At 32.5% G+C, this 26,169-nt stretch overlaps 1 protein-coding gene across 1 annotated transcript in view; it reads right to left on the reverse strand.

Annotated features, from left to right (window-relative positions):
* Positions 1–26,169, reverse strand: part of LOC111043958 (twitchin) — a 226,797-nt gene that overhangs the window by 107,938 nt on the left and 92,690 nt on the right. The window contains 14 exon segments of the mRNA XM_039442103.1: positions 399–528; positions 2,094–2,405; positions 3,933–4,217; positions 5,237–6,601; positions 7,481–7,621; positions 9,856–10,062; positions 11,982–12,196; positions 13,211–13,349; positions 14,375–14,499; positions 17,294–17,435; positions 18,330–18,474; positions 19,142–19,281; positions 20,285–20,429; positions 21,232–21,357. Of these exon segments, the coding sequence (XP_039298037.1) occupies positions 399–528; positions 2,094–2,405; positions 3,933–4,217; positions 5,237–6,601; positions 7,481–7,621; positions 9,856–10,062; positions 11,982–12,196; positions 13,211–13,349; positions 14,375–14,499; positions 17,294–17,435; positions 18,330–18,474; positions 19,142–19,281; positions 20,285–20,429; positions 21,232–21,357 (3,617 nt within the window).

A 26,169-nucleotide genomic window follows, 5' to 3' on the forward strand; every position in this document is an offset into this window, starting at 1 on the left:
CCTATAAACGTTCGTAGGATTTCACGAAACTATTTCACGTGGAAACACTCAAATTTCCCGTCCTATAGTTTAACACAAGCCTTGAAGTACAAGTGGTTTGTTAAATTTTGACTAGTGTGTACACATGAATTGCTTCAGACAAGTATGGACAACTTACGATAACGTTTGCAAAACTGTTAAGATGAAAAAAGCCACATATTCAATTATTTATTCATAATTATTGATGAAAAACACAACTCTCAGTACAAATAGATCGTATACAGAAGTATTTCATCAAATGTGTAAAAAACTTCACTTGACCCAGCATTCTTTATAATTTTCGAAAATCCTTGAAGGGGTTGGATCCTCAACAAACTGAAATAATAATGGAATGAACTGAATGGGATAAATTTTCTCACCTGTCTTTCTTTTCAATGATGTACTTTTCAATAGGAGCTCCGCCATCACTATCAGGTGCTGCCCATTTCAGGTTCACACTCTCATTATCGTAGTCAGTAATTTCAGGTGTTCCAGGCTTAGAGGGCTCGTCTGAAAATTTTAAACACAGCCATTTCAAGTTTTTGTAGTAAATAAAAATCTTAAATCAAATGAAGTTCAACATAGAAAACATTTCTTCCATGATCTGATCGAATTTCCACTTTAAGAATGTTGATAAAGTTAATAAAATTTGACACTCAATTCTGCTTTCCTCCGACAGAAAGTGGAAGTTGCTATATTGTCTATATGTGCCAGCTGCATTATACTATTCTCTCCAATTTAATTTTTTACTATGGCAGTTTGAAAGTGTACCGTGACTTCATCAATACATCAACTTCCAAGTGAAGTTGATATGTGCCGGCTGCTTTATCTCTGCTTTATTCAATTATATTCTGCTTTATACACTATATTTTATCCAAAATATTCTCTCTAATTTAATTTTTTTCTATGACAGTTTGAAAGTGTATCGTGACTTCATCAATACATCAACTTCTAACTGAAGAGAATCCAGAAAAAAACATGAATTGAAGTACAAATACATTTCTATGACAATCCACTAAACATTGACATTCGTCAAGAGGACCTGTGGAAAAATTTAGTTCTATCCAAAGATATAAGAATACAGTAAAATATAGTAAAATTTTCAACTGGTGAGCCACGAAACTGCGGTTTATTGCTCAAATAAAAGGGTGAAATTGACAGTACTACTTAATAGAGTGTTTTCTTTTATCAATACAATTCAATAGAATACAATCGTATTCTAATGAACGATAAACTATAATAGGAAACGCAATATTACTAGTGACCCCCTGGGTTGGAGAACTCGCTCATGAGCAACAGCTCATGAAATCTTTGAAATATTGTAATCTTTGAAAACCGCAAATTTTAATAATACAAAATTGGTGAAAATTATGGAAACAGATAAATATTTATTTTACAAGAATAATTTGACAATCAGTTTCATTGGGGATGCTATTTGAAATGAACAATTAATCTTTAAAAAATATTCTGTCGCTTCAACATCTTTGACCCGAATATGAATACAAATATTGATTTTTTTAATGATAAGGTGGTCATGTGATACATTATTTCGATACAGAGTTCCAAGAGAAAATGAATGGCGAAACCCGTTCATTGATATCTCGACCCGTATCAGTTTGTTGATGTAAAAGTTGTAAATTATGTTGTATTTTAACCAGCTGAAATCATGTGTCAGCGCATGACGGACTGGTTGTGTTATAGCTCCCAAATAGACACAGCTGATGTTCTTAATGAATGAATGGAAAAACTGCAGTTATTGCATGCAATGAATTCTTCAGCTGACTAAATGATAAATTACAACAATTTTTTTTTCTTATGTACTTTCAATGTTATTTTTATATCCTGAAAAAGGATGAAGGGGTGAGTCAATTTTGTTGTCCAACGAACTTGACCTGTAAAAAGGTTCGGAGAATATGTGTTCAAAATTTGAAGCTGATTCATCAATTGCTGATTGATTATTGTAGAACATGCAAACAGACGGACAACAACTTTGACCTTCAGTAAGTCAAAAGTAAGAACTCGCTAACGCTCGTTCAATAAATTATGGCTGGAGATGACAAAAGCTATGAACATACCATATGGATTCTTGGCAATGATGGTTCCATCAGTGACCAAGGGTTCTGAGTCTCCTTCATCATTGACAGCTGTAACGCGGAATTTGTATTCAGCATTTGGCTCCAAACCAGTGATGACCATTTCAGGCTCGGCACGATCTCCAGGAACCTTTCCAACACGAGTCCATTTTCCAGTGGCCAAATCCAACTTCTCGATTTCGTATTCCCTGACAGGGGTGCCTCCATCATCAGATGGTTTCTTCCATTTCAGTTTGCATCCTGTCTTTGTTACATTGGATACTTGTAGAGGACCTTCAGGCGAGCTTGGTTTGGCTGAAATTTAAAGTAAGTCAAAGTATGGTGAAAGTAGAATATGTAGTTGAATTGTCTTTTTTTCTTTAGGGCTACTCCTGTATATCAATAGAAAAATAAATCTAAGTACCCTTTTTAACATTATTAAGTCACAACATGTTTCGGCTATATGATGTCATTATCAAGTGATAATGATATAATGATAGTGAGTAATCAAGTAATAATGATAATGGCATCATTGTGACTTAATAATTTTAAAAAGGGTACATAGATTGTATTTTTAAAAGGGTACATAGAAAGTATGTTAGGTTTTCTGTATCAAAAAGAAACCCCCACGTTTATCAGTGATGTGTTTCACCATAGACGAATAATATTACTGTATATTATGCTATATTATAATATATTATGCTGGTGTTTATATACATGGTCTACTTATGCTATCTTTTCTCTATGGTTTCAAAAAGAGATACATTAGACTCTAGGACGAAACAGCTGTAAAAAACTAGTGCTAGTTATTCTTCTGATTCGTAATATTGAAGAGATACACAGAGATTAATTATCCGTTTTGAAATATTTCGACAACACTACAGTCTGATTTTTGAATAATAGTTATTAAAAACTAGTACTCACAGAGTTGTGAAAATGGATTTTTGAAAATAGATTAAAACGGATTATTGACTTGCAGTTCGTCATGGATAGTGAAATAGATGAGAAGTTAATTGATTAAATGACTTTATGAAGGGTGGAGGTGGAGATCCAGGTCCAATCCAATCTTCCATACAACCCATTAAATTTCATAAAAATTTATAGAATGGAATTTGTATTAAAAATTGGGAGGAAGGGAAAATTTTAGGTTTAAATTAATAAATAATAGAACGGAAAACAGAACTCTTCCAAATTATCAGTCTCACAAACTGAAGATAAAAAGATGAAGAGAAAGAGTTTACAGTTCTATTCAATCTGTGATATTAACTTTAATTATTAAAGACCTGAAGAGTTGATGCAGTATAGGCCTACATATATTTCGTAAACATGTTTTTTGGAATACAGCTAATTTTATGATACACGTCACCTCAGCTAGTCTTGACTTTTCACAAATTATAACGAGTTCAATTCAATTTTTTTATTACATGTTAAATGAAGCTCATGATTGTAGCGATTGCATCGATATCTCATCATAATATACTAAACGCATCCTGACTCTATAGTGTGATGCTACACGATAGTTAAAGGAAAATAATCCAAGTAAGTAACGGAATTTTTCCATATTGTAAATGTTTTTTCTTTTTTAATAAATTCCTCTGACATGGGTTACATGACAGAGGAGAAATAAATATATTGTAATCTGATAGATAAATAAACAGATTAGTTTCAACTACACCCAGGTAGCTTGCTACTTGCGTCTGTTGTTACTTTATAAAATAAATTCTGATTTTTCTGAACTAGAGAAATGGGTACAGTTAACATTAATTTGAAACATACGAATGATATTTTAGATCATACTTATAAGACATAATAATACAGATGATAACTTTAGATCATACTTACATAAGACAGTCAATTCCAAGCTTTCTTGATCTTTGCCTGAATCGTTCTCAGCAAGTAGCGTGTATTTTCCAGTATCACGCCTGGTGGCATTAATAATGGAGAAGTTTGTCTGATAGTCAACATTCTCGATCTTGATTCTCTCAGTGTTGACTAACGCGATGTTATCTCTAACAGTCCATGTCAGAGTTGGAGGAGGTTCACCGGATACATCGACAGTCCATTTATGTGTTCTGCCTGCTTTGATCGTAACATTCTTCATTCCCTCTCGATCGATTCTTGGTCTCACTGTAATCAAAATTTATTTGCTTTTTCAATAACTATTTCTAACTTACGTCAGAATAAATTATCCCTAGGACAAATCTATTGTGAGCGAAACGTGAAATATGTTAGACTGACTACCAATATTTTTTTACAATAAATCCTATTACCATCTCATTATTAAACTATAAATACTATAATATTAATAATAATTTCCAAAATGTTTTTGTATTAGTAAACTATAATAATCAATTTTTGAAAAGGTTTTATTCATAATCCATTTGCAGTATATAAATACAATGAAATTAATTTGAATAATGATTTATAAGTAGGCTACACGATACAGTACAACAGTCATTACACATTGACAGACGTTGAACCGCAAGACATATACTGTATAAATTTGACAGCATTTAGAGGTTGAATTTAGAATTTGACAGCATTTTAGAGTAGCATCTCAAACTGCGAAAAAGTTATTCATCAACAAATTAACTCAGCTATCGTTGGAGTCGGATTAATTTTTATTTGAAGGTAGTGATTATCAAGGGAGAGGAAATTTTGTAAAATAAGGATGAGAACAGAAAGTTGTTATTTTACCGTTTTCAATGGCGTAGCTATGTAACTATTTGTCTTAAGAATTATTTGTTTAAATTATTCCATCTTATTCTATCCACAAAGTTTACAAAGTCTTGAAATAGCAAACTGTATTGTAAAATAAAAAATGTTGGTTCACATCACGCTGAAAAAAATTGAACATAATATTATTCATTATGTTCATTATTTCAATATTCAACTCTCATATTATCTTGAGTTATAGTGATATATGATTCAACAGTTATTTGGTAGGTTTAAAATAAATCTACGTAATGGAGGATAGCATTGTCAAATATAGAATGTACTAGTACGTACATGTACCCCATGTACCTCTAGTAGAGTAGAGTTTAATGGTTCAATGGAACAGAATACTGTGATTATTAAGTTACATTATAAAAAAATAATTATTGAGAATGTTAAAGAGAAGCAGAATAGTGGGGTGGTGAACTTACAGTTGCGATGTTTACAGATGTGGTTGTCGGTGGGATCACTGGGCTCACTAGCACCCGCCTTGTTCACAGCTCTCACTCTGAACTGGTACACCATTCTCTCCTTCAAATCCTCCACTTTGCCATCGCATGACGCATCTTCGGTTTTCGTCACTTCGGTCCAATCAGTGGAGAACTTGTCCTTCATTTCAATGACGTAGTGAAGAATAGGACGTCCACCATCGCTGTCTGGCTTCTTCCACTTGAGTGTGACACTCTTGTTATCGTAGTCGATGATGTCTGGCTTGCCTGGACGTCCGGGCTCGTCGTATGGGTTCTTGGCAACAATTGCTTCCTCAGTTTCCAGAGGGTCTGATTCTCCCTCCTTGTTCACGGCCTTCACTCTCACCTTGTACTTCTTCTTCGGTGTGAGGTTCTCAAGTTTGAAAGTGGCAGGGGTGTTGGGTCCTGTTTCGCCGGCAGGAACCCATCTACCTGTGTCCATGTCCATCTTCTCTATCACGTAGCCAGTGATGTCGGATCCACCATTATCTGCAGGTCTGTCCCACTTGATGGTGATATGGTTGGCGCGTACTTCCACGGCCTCCAACGGACCCAACGGCTGAGAAGGTTTATCCAGTACCACAACATCAGCTTTACCTTCGCAAACACCTGAGCTGTTTGTCAAGCGCAGCACATACTTTCCACTGTCAGCTCTGACTGATCTCCTAATTGTGATGACAGTGTTTCTCTCGTACTTGTCGTACGTTATCCTCTCACCATCAGCCTTGATTTCATTGCCATTGAGCAGCCACATAACTTCAGGCTCAGGCTCTCCACCGTATTTGATATCGTACTTGATAACCTGTCCTTTCTTCACCACCAAGTTTATCAAGTCATCTCCAATGATGAATGGCTTCACGAACCGACACTTGGCAATAATCGGTTTGGTGGTTTCACTAGGAGCACCAGGTCCTGCCTTGTTGATGGCTCTGACACGGAACTCATACTGAGTACCTTCTTTGAGTCCATCAACGGTTGCAGCCGTTACATCACCATCAATCCTCTTACCTTCCACCCAATCTTTTCCAAACTTCTCTTTGTACTCAATAACATAGCCAGTGATGGGTGCACCACCATCATCCTCTGGTTTCGACCATTTGATGTCCGCATGGTCTTTGTCCCAATCAACAACCTCAACGTCGAGAGGCTTGCTGGGTTCATCCCATGGATCTTTGGCGAGAATCGCTTTTCCGTATTGAGTGGGCTCTGATGAACCGATCTTGTTCACAGCTCTTATTCTGAACTTGTATTCTTTCTTTGTGACCAACTCTGTGCAGTGGAACACTGTATCAGTGCCAGGAGCTTCTCCAGCCACATGCCAACCACCTGATAACAGTAAATTAAATATATTAATAAAATACAAAGAAAGACCTACAGAATTATAAAAAATCACATTACCTCTTAAGGACCTTGTGACGATAGAATACAAAAGACTATTGTCTTTTTTCTTTAGGGCTACTTTTAATATAAATAATGGCTTTAATGTCAGAAACATGTTGTGATAAATAATTTAAAAGGGTACTGAGATTTTGAAATTGAATTGAATTTGAATTTATATTTTTATTTCATTTATACAATAGACTACTATTTCTTCAGTAGTTGTGTTTGTAATACAAACACATAAAAAATGAGTTGGTATGTGATACACACATACAAAATGAACTGTATCTACTTTTGTCAAAATTTGTACTATTAGACAGTAATGTCTTCCTCCTTGAGAGCCTCAGTTTTCATATTAGGGTTGAATCTTATGTTGCGTGCAGAGTTATGCGTCTCAAACACGCGCATTTCGCTTTTTATCAGCTGAAGACACTTTTATTATATCTGTATCTTACTGTTCCTGTACAAATACACTATACAATTTGTGTATTGCATTATGATGAATGTTTTTATAAATAAATCATTATTACATTTCTTTTTTCAAATATGTAGACTGATGCTATGTATCAGCTGAAAGTGGAATGCGCGTGTTCGTAAGGCACAAGTCTGTACACACCTTAACACTCAACCATATGTTGTCTTAATAAGTGATAGATAATGTTTCAATTAACTTGTTTTTTATTATAAAGATTGAACAGAGTAAATTGAAAACATCAATTTAAAATAGGCCTGGAAATAAAAATTGATGTTACAGGAAAATAGAGAAGCACAGATATACATGAATTTTGGAATAAAATATTACAGAGGAATGAAATAGAATGTTACCTTTGACACCAATATCCTGGTGTTCAATGACGTACTGTGTGATAGGAGCACCACCATTGTCTGCTGGGTGCTTCCAAGAGATCTTGCATCTGGTTGCATAGACATCAGTGATTTCCATGTCCTGTGGAGGATTTGGAACATCTGAAACAAAATGTTATTGCAACTTTGAATTGTTTCCTCAATAGAATTACTTTTAGACTTGAAAAATAGAGGATGAACGTGAAATATAATTAATGATCTGTAATATAATTTGTGTAACGGAATTTGTTAGGTAAATGTTGTCATTGAATAAAACTTGATTTGATTTATATTATTATTGTGAATAATTATTTCTGTATGAAAAAGTGATATTTTTAGTTATGTCCAAATGGATAACACTAAGGGCCGTTTGCACAGTATAGATTGCTAAACTCGATTAACTTAATCGAGTTCAAGTTAATCAGAAAGTTTAAACTTGAAATGGTTTTCTCAGTGCATTCACTAATCCAGTTCAAGTTGAACTAGTTAAGTTGGTAATGGAATGACATTGTTTACAATAACAAGAAGGCTGAATTCTACAGGAAATTTGTTATTTGTTTACAACCAAGCAGTACATTGAGGTTATATTTATATTGCTACTCATTTGTCGTTCAAGATATAGAAGAGAAAAAGTGATCAAGAAACTTCTCAAATGATGAAATACAATTCATTTTAGTCAATATGGTTTTTAGAATGTGAGATAATAAAAGTAATGTAGGTATGCTTAAATCTACTATGGTCTCCCACTTTCATTAAAAAAAAATTGAATAAAAACATCTGTGTTACTAAAAACGTGTCTTCTGCTGAAAGATCACTCTTCAAAGTTGTCTTATTTTCAATCGAGTATTTTATTTAATCAAATTCTGAATTGGCAGTTGCTTTACTCAAGCAAAACCGTTGAAAAATTATTCGTAATTATCTTCATCATTCCCATTGAAAACTTCTATCAATTACATGTCTCCATAAATAATTCGTTTTACGTTCAACTAATATTCCACTATAACCTGAATATTATCATCTACAGCATAATTAAAAACAAAAAAAAATAATGTGCTATCAGCTGTTCCCGAATCAAATCTTTATGGATGATAAGTTAATCCAAACTATTTGGTTTTAACCTCCTGCTTCGGTAGTTTAAACTTTTCCAAAGTTTAAACTCAATACAGAGTTTAAACTGATACTGTGCAAACGGCCCTTAGATGAGTTAATCTGCGAATAAATAAGTATTAAAAAATTATATCATGTGGCTTTACTTCAATTATGTTGAAATTGTAGAATATGATAGCACTGATTAATAAATTCCAATGAAATCTAATCTCTATTGATGAATACCGCATATTAGTCTGTAGGTCTTATTATTATAGTTTGAACTGAAAGCACTCTGATTTAGTTTTAATCCATTTATTATTATTATCTCGTTATTAAATACAAAACTTCTCATTATTTGAAATTTCATTGAAAAAGCATCATTCAAGTTTAGTGCCTTATGACAAATTCATTGATGATTGGATAATGAAATTGATATACATTTGAATTGAATTGTATATATATTTCATTCTTGCAAAATTAGATAACATTGAAATGAAATTTATTCACAACACTGACATGTTTCTCATTATTATTATAATTATCATTATGAAACAGTATCATGAAGGAAAAAACTTCAGTAGCTCAACAGCTGTGATTGAAGTTCTACACTATTGTTATTGTACATAATCATATGAACGAGACAGTCACTCAATTTTAATAACTGAAAAATAAGTCTTGTTTATACATACAACATTGATTTTTAATAATCAATCTACCCTCTCTTTTAAAACATTTTCATATAATATAATATAATTTGCTCTGGTAATAAAATCGACTACTCCAAGTATTTTCCAGTTCTTCATTGATTTTAAGTTGAAACAGATATACTAATTTTAATGATAATCCTTTAATGATAAATTTACTTGGATGACAAGAAAAATCTTCTAAGAATATTAGGAAACTGAAAGATATCTAGTTTTGTAACTAGATTGCATAAATATTAGGAGAATATGAAAGTGAAAACACGAATTGAAATATTGTCAACCATCTTTTTTTTCAATTTGTGTTTTCATTATGGGAAATTACCACATCACTCACAACACAACTGAAAAGAATATGAAAGATATATCTAGGTTTGTCACAAAATGTTATAAACAATGATTTTTCGTACTTCTGATAAGTTTTTCTAGGATAATTAAACGAAATTATAACTAGATTCCATGAATTTAGGAGAATATGAGATATATCTAGTTTTGTAACAAGATTTCATAAATAAGGATTTTTCATAATTCTGATAAGTTTTCTAGGATAATTTAACGAATACTCACCTTGCATGTTGATTTCGATATCCTTGACATCTTCACCCTGACCGTTGGATATTTTGATCTGGTACTTGCCACTCTGTGCTCTGGCTGGCTTCTTGATGTTGAATGTAGCCTTGTCTTCCGACACCACAACTTCAACATCCTTCAATGGCAGCGGCTTTCCGTCCTTGATAAGTTTGGCTTCCACTTGTGTCTGTCTTGTTCCCTCAACTAGAAAGTAAAAATAAAAATTCACATTTCATAAATTAATTATGTAAAATGTGAATATGGAGGGAAAAATCCTGAATAAAAGGGTAAACCACATAATCTAAATAAAGAAATTAAAAAAAGTTGATCTAATTAAAGGACTTTGAAACCGACGACCTGTTGGGAGACCAAGAGATCGATTGAAGAATAGGGTGGGAGAGGATCCTAATTAAATGTTACGTTAAAGGAGATGGGAGAGAGCGGCGATGGATAGAGATGGATGGAGGCGATGTGTGATTGAGGCCAGAGACCACTTTGTGCTGTAGCGCCAGCTGAAATTATTTTGAATATTCGTTATTTTTAACTTATATTTTGAATAATATCACAAAAAAATTACTCTATTTTACTTACAGTTTGAAGATTTACTATATTGAAATGTATATTTTATGTTAATAACTTGATGACTTAATGAGTCAACGCTATAGTGGCAGACTAATAATCTGAGCCTCATGGTCTCTTCACACTTAGCTATGCTACACTACGCTGAAAAACGTCCTATCCAAGCTACGAATATGAACGGGAGAGATTCGTAGCTTGGATTTATATTGGGAGATAAGGCGTATTTCAGCGTAGCGTAGCGTAGCTAAGTGTGAAGAGACCCTAAATGTTCAATATATAATGTTCTTCAATATCACATCTCAGTGAGTTATAAGATTGTTATGAATGTGTTAACTATAGAAATATGACTATCACTTTAAAAAGGTAGCTTACATTGAAAATATATTATCAAAATCTCATGGAATAGAGGTTTATGTAAAATGAGTGGATTTGAGCCAATCAAAAAAGATTGAAATTCAAATAATAGAATGTATTACAAACTATGACATTCCAAATAGATAGAATTCGAAAACCAAAATAATAATTCAAATTAAGTTAATTCAATTTAAAATTAGTAATGATGCTAATACATCTCAATCATGTATTAGCCAATCATTTACATGAAATTGGTTTTAAAAGTGAAATATTGTTCAGTGACCATATCTAGTATTGATCACCAATTAGACTCTCAATATTACTTCACCTACCAATAGCAACATGCCGCAGTGTCTATGGCATTTTTATCACAGCTGTGTGGCCTGATGTTATAAGTAGGTACCATATTTTACAATAATATTGAGCGTCTACAGTCAGGTCCACGTTATAATGACAGTGGAGAGAGATAGAACAACGTTGCCGATCCTTTTTCTTGTCAATGCCTTCTATAGACGGTAGCTGATACAGGTTTATTGTTGAAATATTAACTGTTCATTCTCCTTTAAAATAATCAATTATATTGTATTAAGCAAGAAATAATATTTTTCAATAATTTAATAATAAATTTTCATAATTAAGATGAAATATTTTGTTAATTAATTATCAATTCTACATTGTTAAAAGACGATCTGGCAACAGAACAAAGCGAGAAAGGGATAGCGCTATCCGCTTTGCTGAATGATAGACAAGGATAGCGATACCATTGCTAATTAGATACTGCCATTATAACGTGGACCTGACTATAGTTCATGCTTTAGTACATGGAACCAATATTGTGCTTTAGAACATATATTGTGGAATCAATTCAATTTGAAGATTTTGTGAACTTTTTGATATTAACGTCGTACTATATTACTGATATTAACGATGAGCTTACCTAACCACAGTTTCTCATTGAATATTGTATACTTGATTTGGAGGTTTTCCTGTAGCCACCAGTGTGTTTTCTAACTGAATATGTGTTTACTTTCAGCAGACAATCAGCAGTATTGTCTGTGAGTTTTTTGTCATTTGCAGCTTTAATATAATATAGATTATGTGGTATTTGGTATTAAAAGTTTGTAGAAAATTTAAAATTATAGATTCAGAGAAAAAATAACTACTCTATTCGGGATGAATAAAATACGTACTTTTGTATGGAACATCGAAGACAATCGGTTTTGTAGCGGGAGCATCAACGCTGTCACCAAAGTTGATTACAGGCCTCTCTTCACCCTTCTTGATCTCAAGCTGGCAACTGGAAGTCAGCTCCCCAGATTTCACGCTTATTTCTCCAGTGTCTCCCAACTCTAACTTGTGGAAGATGAGTTGATGTTTACCACCACCCAAGTTCTTGATTTCCACCCTGAAATAAATACTTGCTATGAGTACAACTTAAATTAAACATAGTTTGATTGAAGTCACTAAACAGACAGTTGATTGAACATCATAAAGCAGTCTCTCTATTTCCAACTTAGAGAGGACACTTCGATTAAATTTGAATTTTTATAAATGCAGTAATGAAGTAGTATTGGAATAAGGCAAGGCTACATTGTGAAGCCCTCGTACAAAGGATTGACATATCACCACAGCTGGGACAACAAATTTAAAAATAAATATATGAAAATTCAAGTTATTGTAATATATTGTTGAGCGCTAGATGCTTCATGTAATCATAAGAAAATATATTGAAATATGATCGTAAAAATCTTGGAAATTAGGTTTGTGTGAAACGAGTGGATTTGAATCAATCTAAAAAGTTCATATGAGTTGATGTTTTCCACTATCCAGCTATTTAAATTGAATCAAAAGGAAGGCATTATCGATTAGATAAATATAATTATAATTAACTTAATAATTAGCCATGCTTGATATATTTCAATGAACCAACCTCCCTGATCAGAGAAGGCGGCTTAAGGCCTTTATAGTGAACAACTTATGTATAAGTATGTCTTATGAATGGTACGTGAGAACTCCCATAAAATTCTTCAGGTTCCCGTTCCTGTCCAGCAAAACAATTCAATTGAGCAGAGAGCAGGCCTTGAGACATTTGATGTTTTATTATAGTCATAATCGATAAATCAAGAATAATCTTTTTTTATTATTTATTCTTTATTGATTCATGCAATAAGTACATCATCAATGATAGGGGGAGTAAAAATAAGGGAACCTTGTGCCAAGGTTCCTCTCCCAAATTTGGATAAGGTTACACATAGTCCGAAATAGGTTAAGTCTTGTAGTTGTCCACGTCACAAAATTTTCAGTCCTTAATTATTTTCACAAAGTAGATTTGTGAATAATCTATATCTCATATCACACTATATCCATCTTAGCTTGTCTTAATGAATTAATTAACAGAATAATGATGCTCTTGTTATACCTGTCGGATTCTTTAACCGGCTCTCCATTGAAGAACCATTCAGCTGGAGCTGTCTGATCTTGCAACTCAATGTCCAAAATGAGTTTCTCTCTTTCAACGCCAGTAGTGTCTTTCAGTTTCTTGTTGAGTCTGTTCTGGTCTGTAAATTAGAATCCGTTTGATATAATACTTTTCAATCAATGAAAACAAATAGAAAACTTTGCTTAATTGAAACAAACAATAGACCAACTTGTTACAAATTCCGATTTCCAAGATGATATTAATTTCAAACGTGAGCTAGATAATTAATAAAATAATATTATGCTATCGACAATATAGTGCAGCTCTATCCTACTCCTCAGATGTGTTTAACGGTTGTTACTGGAGTATAGAGAAATATTTATATCAGTTGATATATTTGATACAGCTGTCCCTCGATAATCCGACGTACTAGGTAGTGCGACGCACTGCCGGCCCCGGCAGCAATATGTATCACCCTCCCTCCGCTCCGGATATAAAATATTGTATATTTCACTTGAATTTCTTTCCGTATTTCTCTTAAAAACTTACACGTACTGTCACTTTGTATCCTGGTATTAATAAATTACGTGTACCTTTATTGTTTCTTCCTTTTTTTAAATTTCTTGTGTTCAATCACATTAAGAATAAAATATCTTTGATAATTTTACATTTTTGTTAATCCGACACTCTCTCGGTCCCTTAACTGTCGGATTATCGAGGAACGGCTGTACTGGGAAATCGATACTGGATTTTAATACAAAAATTAGATGATAACTTGAAAACCAAATATTAGAAAAGAATTGCAAAACTAATTTTGTTATATATTTTGGTAAAATCAGTACATCCATTGCAGCTGAAAGCAGCAGAATTCCATGAATTCGGAAATGCAAGTACAAAAAACCTTTCAAAAAAGCCTTCTTCGAAAGGCTTCTCATCTCACTATTATACTTAACTCGATACTTCCTTCAGAAAATTAAAATCATTATTGACAAAATAATTGGAAAGTATCACAAAATTGGAAGGTATCTGCAAAGACAAATATTGAAATATTTATAATGGATCATTGTAATTATTGTGTTATGGAAGCAATTTTTGGGAGAAATCCTGTTTACTTCCATGTATTCATAAATAAATAACGTTCATTATTACTTTTCCGTTACTCACATTTGATTACAATTTCAGCTTCGGTCTCGTCAGAGTTACTGCAACATTTGTACATTCCAGCATCTGTTACTTTAGAATCCTTGATAACAATCTTCCTCTTTCGGCCCTCCTTGGTAACATGCACCCTGGAAAATTAAGAGATCGTTGATATACTAATAAAAGTGAAAAATAAAACTAGAGTGATAATATTGCCCGATAGACTTGACTAAGGCGTTGCACTCTTCAGTCTGCTAGTGCTATCAGGCCGCGGATTCGAATCCCGGAGATAGATTAGGCATGGACATTTGATCATCTCATAACTCAACCTTGCACTTCACATTACCCACGCACAAGCATCATCCGCATTGAAAAATCAGACGATTGCGGTTTGATTGGAAAGCAGCTTATCAAATATCTGACAGGAATGATGAATAACAATTTGAAATAAATTATCAATCTATCTATATAAAAGCGAAATGGTACTCACTGACTGACTGACTGACTGACTCACTCACTCACTCACTCACTCGCAGAACTAAAAATCTATCGGACCAAAAACGTTCAAATTTGGTAGGTATGTTCAGTTGGCCCTTTAGAGGCACACTAAGAAATCTTTTGGCGATATTCTAACTCTAAGGGTGGTTTTTAAGGGTTTAAAGTTCGTCTTTTAGCATGTATATTCTTCTTATTCCAATATCTTAAAATTATAATTGAAATGTCCATACCATATGTTAATATAGAACTATAATTTAGAGAGAGTACCTCTTCGAAACAGTTGTTCTGGTAACTAAATTAAAAATTTTGTCAGGTTGGCATTAAGTTGAGTTGACTTTGTTAGGTTGGCACCAAGTTGAAGATTGAAATGCATTTATCCAGGACCTCCTAAATACCAATTTATCCAGTACCCCCCAAATACCTATTTAGGAGGTCCTGATTTATCGCGGAAAAATTGATTGGGTACTGCTACTTCAATCAGAGCTATTCCTGGGAATATTATATTACTAGCCGTCAGGCTCGCTTCGCTCGCCATATCCGTTTAGCCAGACGTTTAGTCTGGACCTCCGACTGGATCGTCCAAACATATTATGATAAAAATATGACATAACATTTAAAATTTGGTAGGTGTGTTCAGTTGGCCCTTTAGAGGCGCAATAAGAACGGATTTGGAAAAATTTCCAAAGATACGCCCAAAATCTGCGTTTTTTAGCGTTTTCTCAGCTTTATCGAGAACAAATAAACAGAAAATGTTCAAATTTACTACAGAAGCTCAGCTGGGGTGCAATAATGTTGTGTTAGAAGGAATTTGAAATAACGCCAAAGATACGCCCAAAATCTGTGTTTTCCAGCGTTTTTATGCGCTTTCTCAGCTTTATCAAGAACAAATGAACAGAAAATGTTCAAATTTACTACAGAAGCTCAGCTGGGGTGCAATAATGTTGTGTTAGAAGGAATTTGAAATAACGCCAAAGATACGCCCAAAATTAGCGTTTTCTCAGCTTTTCTGCGTTCCCTCACCTTTTTCAATAATTGATGGAAATATATTTAAAAAATTCAGTACACAGGTTTAGCTGAGGTGGAAGAATTTTTTTCGCCAAAGATACGCCGATATAGTAACAGGTGTTTTTCGAGATAAAATTGACATAATACGTTCAAATTCGGTACAGAGGTTCCGCTGAGGTCTACATGCAGGCGAGCGAAGCGAGCCCGCTGATCTCATTTTTGGACAATCCAGTCGGGGGTTCAGAATTCGGTACAGAGGTTCCGCTGAGGTCTACATGCAGGGGAGTGAAGCGAGCCCGCTGATCTCATTTTTGGACGATCCAGTCGGGGGTCCAGGGGCGGAGCCCCCTGGCTAGACGGATATGGCGAGCGAAGCCAGCCTGACGGCTAGTATGTTTATAAAATGTAACAGAAATCTGAAGAGAGGCTTTCAATAAATTATTGACCTGGATGACTTGAGTCTGGTGTCAGAAATCAGAACTCTTCAGGTCGCACATGATTAATTTAAGGGCTTCCAGTGACTCAACATTTTTTATAAATAAATAAATAAATTTATTCATGGAGGCAACAGGTAAAAACCCATTTTGCCTCCTTCACACATTACAATCATACACTATACAATCCAAAAATGTATTTTAAGAATTAAGTATGAAGAAATGTTAAAAAACAAGAAATGTAATGTAAGTGAAATAATAAGAAATAGAAATTAAATGAATCAAAAATACTAACAAAAGTATGTCAAATGAATGAGAATGAAATTAAATATAAGATTTTAACAATTTTAGAAAACTTGAAATCAATAATTACTGTATTCAATTAATCAATTATCAATAAACTACAATAAATTAATCAATAGGCCTGAAAAATAATTATTCCGACGGGTCCGACGACTTATAGTATCAATAGAAATAAGAAGTTATGAAACCCACAAATAGAAATTATAGTAGGAGTAATTTTATGAAATAGAAATTGGTTTATCAAAACTATTAAAATTACTTCCAGATAGAATATAAGTAAAAATAGACATTGAAGTACCTAGGTGACTCAGAACTGATTGGAATAAAGGAACCCTGCAAGGCTGCAGTTGCAGTGCTTTTTAAAAACTAGTCATATGGTTAAAAAACAAAATAAAATTAGGCCACCTTTATGGTTTTGTGTGAGAAATACTTTCCTTACTCACGGTAGTAGGGCAAAGAAAGGAAAAATATTTTAGAATAACGTGATATAGATCAATGAAAACGTTTGATAGAAGACACTTCAGTGAAATACCATTGAACAAGATTCATTACATTAATTCATTAGTGCTCTCAAAATAAAGCACTTATAGTATCCCTTGTATCCATTTAGGAAATATTTCATTGGAAATTGCGATTGGAATAATCTGTCCAAGCAAATAATTTGAAGAATTTGACTGAGTAAATATTGTAAGATATTACTGACCTCTTGTCGGGTTTAACTTCCTCGCCGTTCTTATACCACGTGACGTCACCGGCAGCATCATCCAACTCACAGTATAAAGTGAGTGTTTCATGCTCAGTTAGTTGTTGATGCTTCAGTAGTTTGACAAACTTATAAGGATATTCTGAAACGATTGAAAAAATAAACTGAAAACACAGAAACTGAAACCAAACTAAAACTGAAACTAAACTGAAACTGAAACAAACTAAACTGATACTGAAACTAACAAATAGCTGACATCACCAAACATAAACAATTCATATTCACTTTTCCTTCATGGGGCTAACTACAATATCATTGAAAATGACGAATAGTAAAAAGTACCATCTTTTTTTTTAATTTTATTGATTCACAGCATGTTTATACCCATCAGAAATGGAAGACTAAATATAAAAGAAAAATGCCATATCTATGGAGCAGCAGAATTAAATAGAATTAAATTAATTAACATAATTCAATTTGACTTGGGAAGCCCTATTTTCAATCAAATTTTGCAATCTGAAAACTAAATATTAAGGATAATCAAACATATTAACTTAGAATAAACAAGCATTGAAATAATGCTGTTTACTTAATTTTATTTGCACTTGAAAATGGCTCTAATAAGTCCTAAAGATTTGTGAATTGATAATATATTAAAAGGGTGATTGATTTTTGTTCCATTTCAATAAATAATTCAATATTAAGCAGTTGCTGATACATATTTCTATTTACTGTTGAAGATAATGGACAATTTCTGAAACTTGAAAGTACAAATAATTAATGTTGAGATCTCATTTATTCACTCACTGGTCAATTAAGATATGCTTTTTCATGATGTGTTGACACTTTCAGACTGAATAACAGTGTATCTAAATCAGTTTTTACTTTAAAGTCTAAAAAAATAGTGTAATATATCCCATATCGATTGTGTTTACACAATCTATATATTTTTATTCAATTTGACTATATCATTAAAAAAGCTGTACAGTAATGAATTTTAAAATGAATCACAATATGTTCACACAGAAGACCTTACCAACAACTTTGAGACCAGTCGTTGTCTTATCATCCTGTTTGTCAATTTTACAAGCATATTCTCCAGAGTCTTCTATGACACAGTTCTTCACTGTAAGTCTGCAAACTCCAGTCGGCTCTTTTATCATGGAGTATTTGTCATTTTCCTGTTAATGGAGGGGTAAAACATACATAAATATAAATTGAGAAGATAAACACTGGTTATATGTCTATGAAGGCCTATTTATATTAACAGTGATAGAAATATGGTATTTACACTCTATAGAATATGAAATTAAAAACACTTAAATTAAAATATTGAATATTGTCTGCGTATTATATATATAGGAGATGCATCAAGTAGCAACTATAATTTAGATCTAGAGTGACTACATAATGTGGAATATGAATTGGGAAAACTTGTAACTTTAAAACAGTTAAGATAATGATCTAGACTAACTAGGTAGTTCAGTACTAAAAACTTTCAACAAATGTACAATCTAGATACAATATTATGATAGACTATAATACAATCAATCGTAATCCAAGTACGAGGGAAACACATTTGTTGTTGTTAGGTCAAATTCTACCAACCAGTGGGACCCGGTTCGATTCCCGGCAATATCTGGCATTTTCCCGTCATTGTATTACTCACGCACAAGCTACTAGCTAATCGCTAAGTTGGATTCACCCTCAAAAACATGCTTCCATGACATTTTAAAGTGAAGTCAATAAGTTTACTATACACTATACATTTCCTTACTTGATTTTATTGTTTTTCAATTGAAAGATTGTAGTAGATCTTGGACAAATAAGGCCTGATAGCAAACTTACTGTGATCTTAGTGGTGCCCCTGAACCACGACACAAATGCCATGCTGTTATTTACAGTACACTCCATTACTACCTCATGCTTTGTGAAACCGTCACTTCGTTTAGGCAATGGTGTAATGAAGTGGTATGTTGGGTCAGGATCTAGAAAATTACACAACAAATAGTATATTATACAAGAGCGAAAAAGTAAATTCTAAACTATAGAATGTATCAGACTTGTAGTACATTTTTCACTTCAAGGATATTACTTTTATTTAAAAAAAGACAAACTTACTCGAACATGAATTTCTTTTTTTATTTTGTAATCAACATGTCGATCATCATATTTCACTACTTCACTATTCAGGAATGTTCCAGAAAATTATAACCCCAGTACCACCACGGTATTATAATAGCTGAGAATAAAATAGCTCTGTCACATGAGAAAAAATATTTTTTTATTATCCACAGTTTACCTTTCTGTATTACAATTAAGAGGTGATTTATTCCAATCAAGGTACTGTAGCTATTTTACATAATGCATTCATATTTTTCCCAGGTATACCCTTTGTGGAAAATGTTTATTCATCCACGAGTTATGAGAAGCTCTTGTGAAAAAAATGAGTGATAACGGGGAAACCAAGAAAGGTTCGGTATTTTTTCAAATAACAACTTTCATTCGTTTCAGTTAGCAGAGTAGGGTAGTGATGATGAATGAGGTGAGCCCTTTTGAATCATTCTTAAAAAAAACATCAACTTCAAAGCTACCTATTTGCTTTCAAATTTAGATAGATGTCAGATTCTGCTTGATTCTTCTCAACTATAAATCTGAACTTAGCAGCCAAGTTCTATGTAGGCTTAATTAATTAGATTATCAGGCTGAATATATTTTTAAACTTTATAGTTCAAAATTGATAATTGATCAACATACACTTAATATATATGTACTATATTCAGAAAACCTTTCTTTGAAAGGTACTAGTCAAATTTGAATTCGAATCAAATTTGATATATTATTTTATTCAAACCATCAATTTATAGTTCATTGTTCAAAATTGATAATTGATCAACATACACTTAATAAATATGTACGATGGATAAGAAAATTCAGAAAACCTTTCTTTGAATTATTCCAACCAAATTTCATATATTATTTTATACAAACCATCAACATTCAGGTATCCTGTATTCATAATTCCACAAATTTCTACGGTGTATTTTCCAGCGTCCTCCACTTTGGGATTACTGATGATCAGCTGATAAACGTCTTCCTCACACTTCATCTTGTATTTTGATCCAGGGAAAAGTTCCTAGACAACAAAAATATGAGATAAAAACACACATATATCGTCAAATTCTACAGTTTTATTTGGTACAGGACCATGGTACAGTGACCACACACGTCACATTTGGAACGGTTCTACAACATCGACAGTGACTCGGTCGATTTTTTTTAATATGACATTCACAATAGGTTGGTTGTTTGAAATCAATTTCAAATCACAATCACAAGCTTCAATTTTTTAGCTTGATGGCAAACCGTGCGTGAACAAATAAATTCACCTTTTTAATGATTCATTGAGCCTTTTGATATCTACATTGCAAACTTTAGAAGAATGAATTTGAAGCTTAGCAGGTCTATTATTCTAAGTGAGAATTTGTGATCTCATTACAAGTTAGTTTGCTACAGCTATTTAGCAGTTGAACTGAATAGTCACGCAAGGTAGTTCTAGACCCGACAGGAAGAGCTCAATCAAATAATATTTTAATGAATACTCAATGTTATAAGTTAGTTATAACTTTGAATAAGTTTACTCCAAGTTATAATTTTCTAATGTTACTCTCAGTTCAGTTATTAAAAAATTGAGAAGACTCACATCCCAATGAATCTTCAATCATCACAATGATAAAGCAACACAAAGAGTATCGTAAAGATTCCAGAGTGGTGTATCATAAACAATTTTTCAGTATCACAAATCTCTTTAACGTGCATCAATCTTTCTATAACAAAATGAATCCTAAAGCCCACCTCAAATAAAATTCAAAAACTTTCTTCCAATCATTATAATTGCTTATCAAGGTATTGTAATTTCAAATTGAATTATTACTCACATCTTTTCTCAGATACCATTTGGCCTTGGAATTCGGCTTTGAGAATACAGCTTCAAACGTTACTTTCTTGTCTTTTCCTTCCTTGGCATATTGATCAATGAGTGGCTTCAGGAATGATTCAACTTTCTAAAAGCAAATACAAACACAAAACGAAAATTAAAACCATTCTCTATATCATATGATTAATCTAAATCATATAATGCCGGCCATGATAGCCAATACGACTAAGGCGTTTCATCCTTCAGTCTGCTAGCGCTACCTGGTCTTAAGTTCGAATCCCGCCGGTAGGCATGGACATTTGATCATTTCATCAAATCACCCCTGCACATTCCATTACCCACACACAAGCATGAAAGCTCACGTAGGAATCATCCGCAATATGAAAAGTCTAACTGGAATAAGATGTCATGGATTTCAAAGTACGCAATCTTGATTGAATATTGCTCTAGTTGAATTATATAACAAGTCTTGAATATTTATATACTCTTGAATACTAGGCTACTTGATCATGAATCAAATAATTTCAATTTCGCATGTACCCCAATGAAATACTTTGACCCAAATCTATAATTATTACAATCAAGATTATATAATTAATTGAGAATTAATGTTGGCAAAACTTGAGATAACTCTCTGACTCATGATTAAATCATTTCTAGAAAATCTAATTATGTTTGAACCCAAGTCAAACAGAATTAGTTTTTCTATCGGTTGAAAGTTTCTACTCGAGATTGAGTTTTGAATTTCAGCTGAACAGGTGATGAAGTTTTCTAATTTTGAATAATGAGTTCTCACGGCTTCTTACAATGAAAAAATGAAGAGAAAAATCTCATAATGTACTGAATGAATCATATCATTTTTTATTGAATGAATGGAGAACATTATTATCATCATCATCATATCATCAATATTATAATCATAATGAATGAATATTTATTCAAAAAATCGAGTTCAACGACTTTTAGATTAGTGAGAGCTGACATGTCAAAGTTGACGAACTTCCTTATTCAAGTCTGTCGGATGAAATCTTCCATCCATCTGATAATTATATTGAAATTCTAACTTTATAGCAATTGAAAGCTAATAATAATAATTTAAATACAAATAAGAAATAAAATTAAGATGAAGAAGAGTAAAATTGAATGTTAAACCAATTTGAAGAATCGTACGCTCTAATATTAGACTTCCTAGAGATAGACCTAATTACAGAGACTTTATTACAAATTTAATTGATAGGCATTCATTTATCAAATTTAGATATTACTGAACTCTGCAGAGATTGGTTATGAAGCTTTCAGTTGAGAATAAAGTTACGTAGGGGCTAGTTCAAAAAATAAATTCAATGAACAATATGATGCCAGAGAAATAATAAAGTCTTGAAGCGATCTGAAAACGTCATATACACAGTAAAAATTCTTGCAAGGATACAGTTATGCAGGAGTAGATTGGAGCTACAATTATTCATACATAGATATTTAAAAATATGCAACAAAGTAGATAAGAAAATAAAACTATTAATGAAATAGCAATTTTTTTATACATTGAAGGTAAGAATGAAGAACAATGCTCATATAAAAAATAAGAACATAGAATGAAAAATAAAAATAGTGAACTGTGCTCGTATGCATGTGAATTTATTGTTTTTCTAAAAATGTTTTTTATTTGTCTTGTATTTCATTACTCACGTGTCAACGAATATAACGTGTCACGTCTCACTGAATATAAGATTGTGAGTCATGGAGTGTTCTTTAAATTTCTATGTTGATGTGAATATGTTGATATTACTGCTTTTGAAACATCTCCAGCATGTAATTCAATTTGAGTATACATAAAAATACTCCCATTAAATCTTGAATTTTTGAATGAAAAAGATATCAAGCAAACAATTTTCTTCTGGATTTATTTCCAATAATAATAATTTATAATAAGCCCAATAATAATTTGTTGTGAGTAAAAATAGTTCAAACTAATAATTTGAAATTTTTGCCATTTTCGTGTGTTATACGATGGATGTTTCTAAGTTAAAGGTAGATGAAAGTGACCTTATCCATTTTATATTGATGTATCATGTTGTATTAGCCTGTTTTTCTCTATCTCCCGATTATTCTAAACGGTCTGTGTGGTACAAATGAATGAATATTAAATGATACCTTATTAAGTTCTTCAAAGTCGTAATTTGAAGAGGTGGGGAGTAAAGAGGCACAAATTGTATAGAAACTACTTGGCTAATGATAGAGTTATTCTTACCGAACAATAAAATGCATTTCATAGGTTTAGACTAATAGTTGAAGACTACTATATGAAGACTAACAACCTCGAGTAGTGGGAGTTGTGAATTTGGAAGTGATGTCACATTGTGGTGTAACCTTATAGCGTTATGATTTGAAGTCTATCCTAGACAAGGGAGGAACAACCTCAACCTGAACTTTAAAGTGTAAGTTGTGAATGTGCATGTGATGTAAATTCCAGAAGAAGCTACTCTTGGATTCTATTTGTAGGTGTAAAGGATAACGAGTATAAATAATCGAGAACAAGATAATAATCATGCAAGAACATAGAAATTTAGAGTCCAAAGGATTGATTCCAATTAGGAGGTGAGATCTACATATATATTACAAAAATAATGAACAAAATAGACTCAAATCAACTGAAACGAACAAAGTTTATAGACGAGACAAAAAATAAAGTGGACACAGCAATTGTTTACAATGTTGTGCATGATTAAGAAGAAGAAGATAGAGCAAATTGTTGGAGATGCTCTGTTTGGTTGCAATCAAACCTCTATCCGTTCAACATGATGGAGTACAGGCCAGTCAGGAATAACATCAGCTAATGAATTCCGTCTCGGAGCGAATAAAAATTTTTCACTGCTCTAAAACACATCACAACACACCTTGGCAAGACAAAATTTCATCATCTACTTTCTATGATATAATTGAAAATTTTTTTCTGATATTTTATCATCAAATTGTGAATCAAGTGTAATTTGATTATCGAAATTGCACATTTTTCTGAAGAAAATTACAATTTGATCATAAAAATGTATTGGAAATTCCTTTTGAAGCTACAAACTACTCTTTTTCACAATTAAACTACAAACATTTACATTTATGACAGTTTGATAAACGCTGCTTCAGGAATATATTCAGCTGAGAACTCTAGATACGTTTTATCAGATCATGCACCACTAGTAGATCAACCTTTTTCATCTATCATATGAAGACTTTTATTGAATTATATCTCTATAAACTATCTATGATCTATTATAACTATTAAAATACAAGAATAGTAGAGAATTTAATTTACCATACTGATATTGAAATTCTACTTTATTAGTTTGCTTGGAAATTCTCAAACATCTTCCAGACACAATTTTTTTTATTGAATTTTATATCTGTAAGCTATCTATGATCAATTATTATAATACAAGAACAGTAGAGTTATTATAATTTAATTTGACATATCGATATTGAAATTCTATTTTATTAGTTTGCTTGGAAATTCTTTGATATTTTCCAGACACATTTTCTTGAGATGTCTCCAATTATATTATATATCTGTTCAAGATTCAATGGTTATGAAAGCTAAAAATTGGGAAAAATATTCCAACTTCTAAGATTCTCTACCTTGAGCAATTCCATCCATTATAACCATGATAGTTCATGACATAATGGCATAAAATAAGTTGTGATTTTAGACAGTTTGAAATTGTCAAATACATTATTTGATTTTTACAACTATTCCGTTAACTTTTTTATAAGAGTATGTAAAATTGATAACATATGAGTACCAATCATAACTGTATAACATGTATTGGTCTATTTTTTCATTAAGACCAACGGTTGATGTTTTGAATGTTGATTTTTTATTTAATGTTTCATTGGAAATGATCCACAAAGTTCATCAAAATTTACAGATTCACTGGACTAAATTTACATCACTGCACTAAAAAAGATCGAGACCCTGTTGCACCTAAGTATATGAGGTTTAAATGCTCTCAAGGCATTGGTTCCGTTGAATGACATCATTCTACGGCGGTTAAATTCAATGCACTTGAGTGCGACCCGGAGTGAGACAAGGAGAGCAAGGAGTCTAGAGCTAGAGCGTGAAGGAGAGCTGGGAAAACTATGAAAGCATTCAAAATAAATATATAAGTGAATCAAGAAGAAGAAGAATAAATTAGAATGCATTCTTGATAAATCTATTTTGGCTAGTTCAATCGTTATATTTGAATCTTATCTTTGAATGCAGCTTCAAATAAACTGCATTCAAAAATCATATTAATTTTTCTGTAAAAAATCAAAATTTTTTGACTAGTTTGTTTTAGAGATAATTCAAACTCGTAGAGTGAAGCTATTCCAAATTGTTATAATAGGTATTGGTTGAATTATCTATACCTATAAATCTATAAATCTAATAGGTATAAGTTGAATTTATTCTCACAATTGATCACTAATTCAACACATCTGATGTATTTTACAAAGAATATTTGAGAATACTACAGTAGAATCATGATTTATTTGATAAATAATTAACTTTATTGATAACAATGTAGAATAGATGTCCCACATTTTTCACGTTTTACATCAGTTAGTCCTACTTACATTCATGTCAATTGAACCTTCTTAATTTTATGTCAGTTAGGCTAACTTACACTGATAATATATGTGGAGAAATTTGAGATCCCCAAGAAGTTGAAAATCAAATTTATTTTGATTGATGTTGTGAAGTTGGATTATTTCTCTTTACTCTCAAGTGTGTTCTGCAACCTGGTGCTTTTCTAGTGCTTTTAAATCTTTGCTTCGACATTTTACTTCACAAACATCTCAATATTGTTATAAAACTTACACTTAGACACATTTCAATATTCATATAAAATTTATACTAGACACATAGATGTGGGATTACTCCATATCATGGTCTTATTAATTTCATCTC

This window comes from Nilaparvata lugens, chromosome X, assembly GCF_014356525.2.
Source record: "Nilaparvata lugens isolate BPH chromosome X, ASM1435652v1, whole genome shotgun sequence".
Classification (NCBI taxonomy): Eukaryota; Metazoa; Arthropoda; class Insecta; order Hemiptera; family Delphacidae; genus Nilaparvata; species Nilaparvata lugens.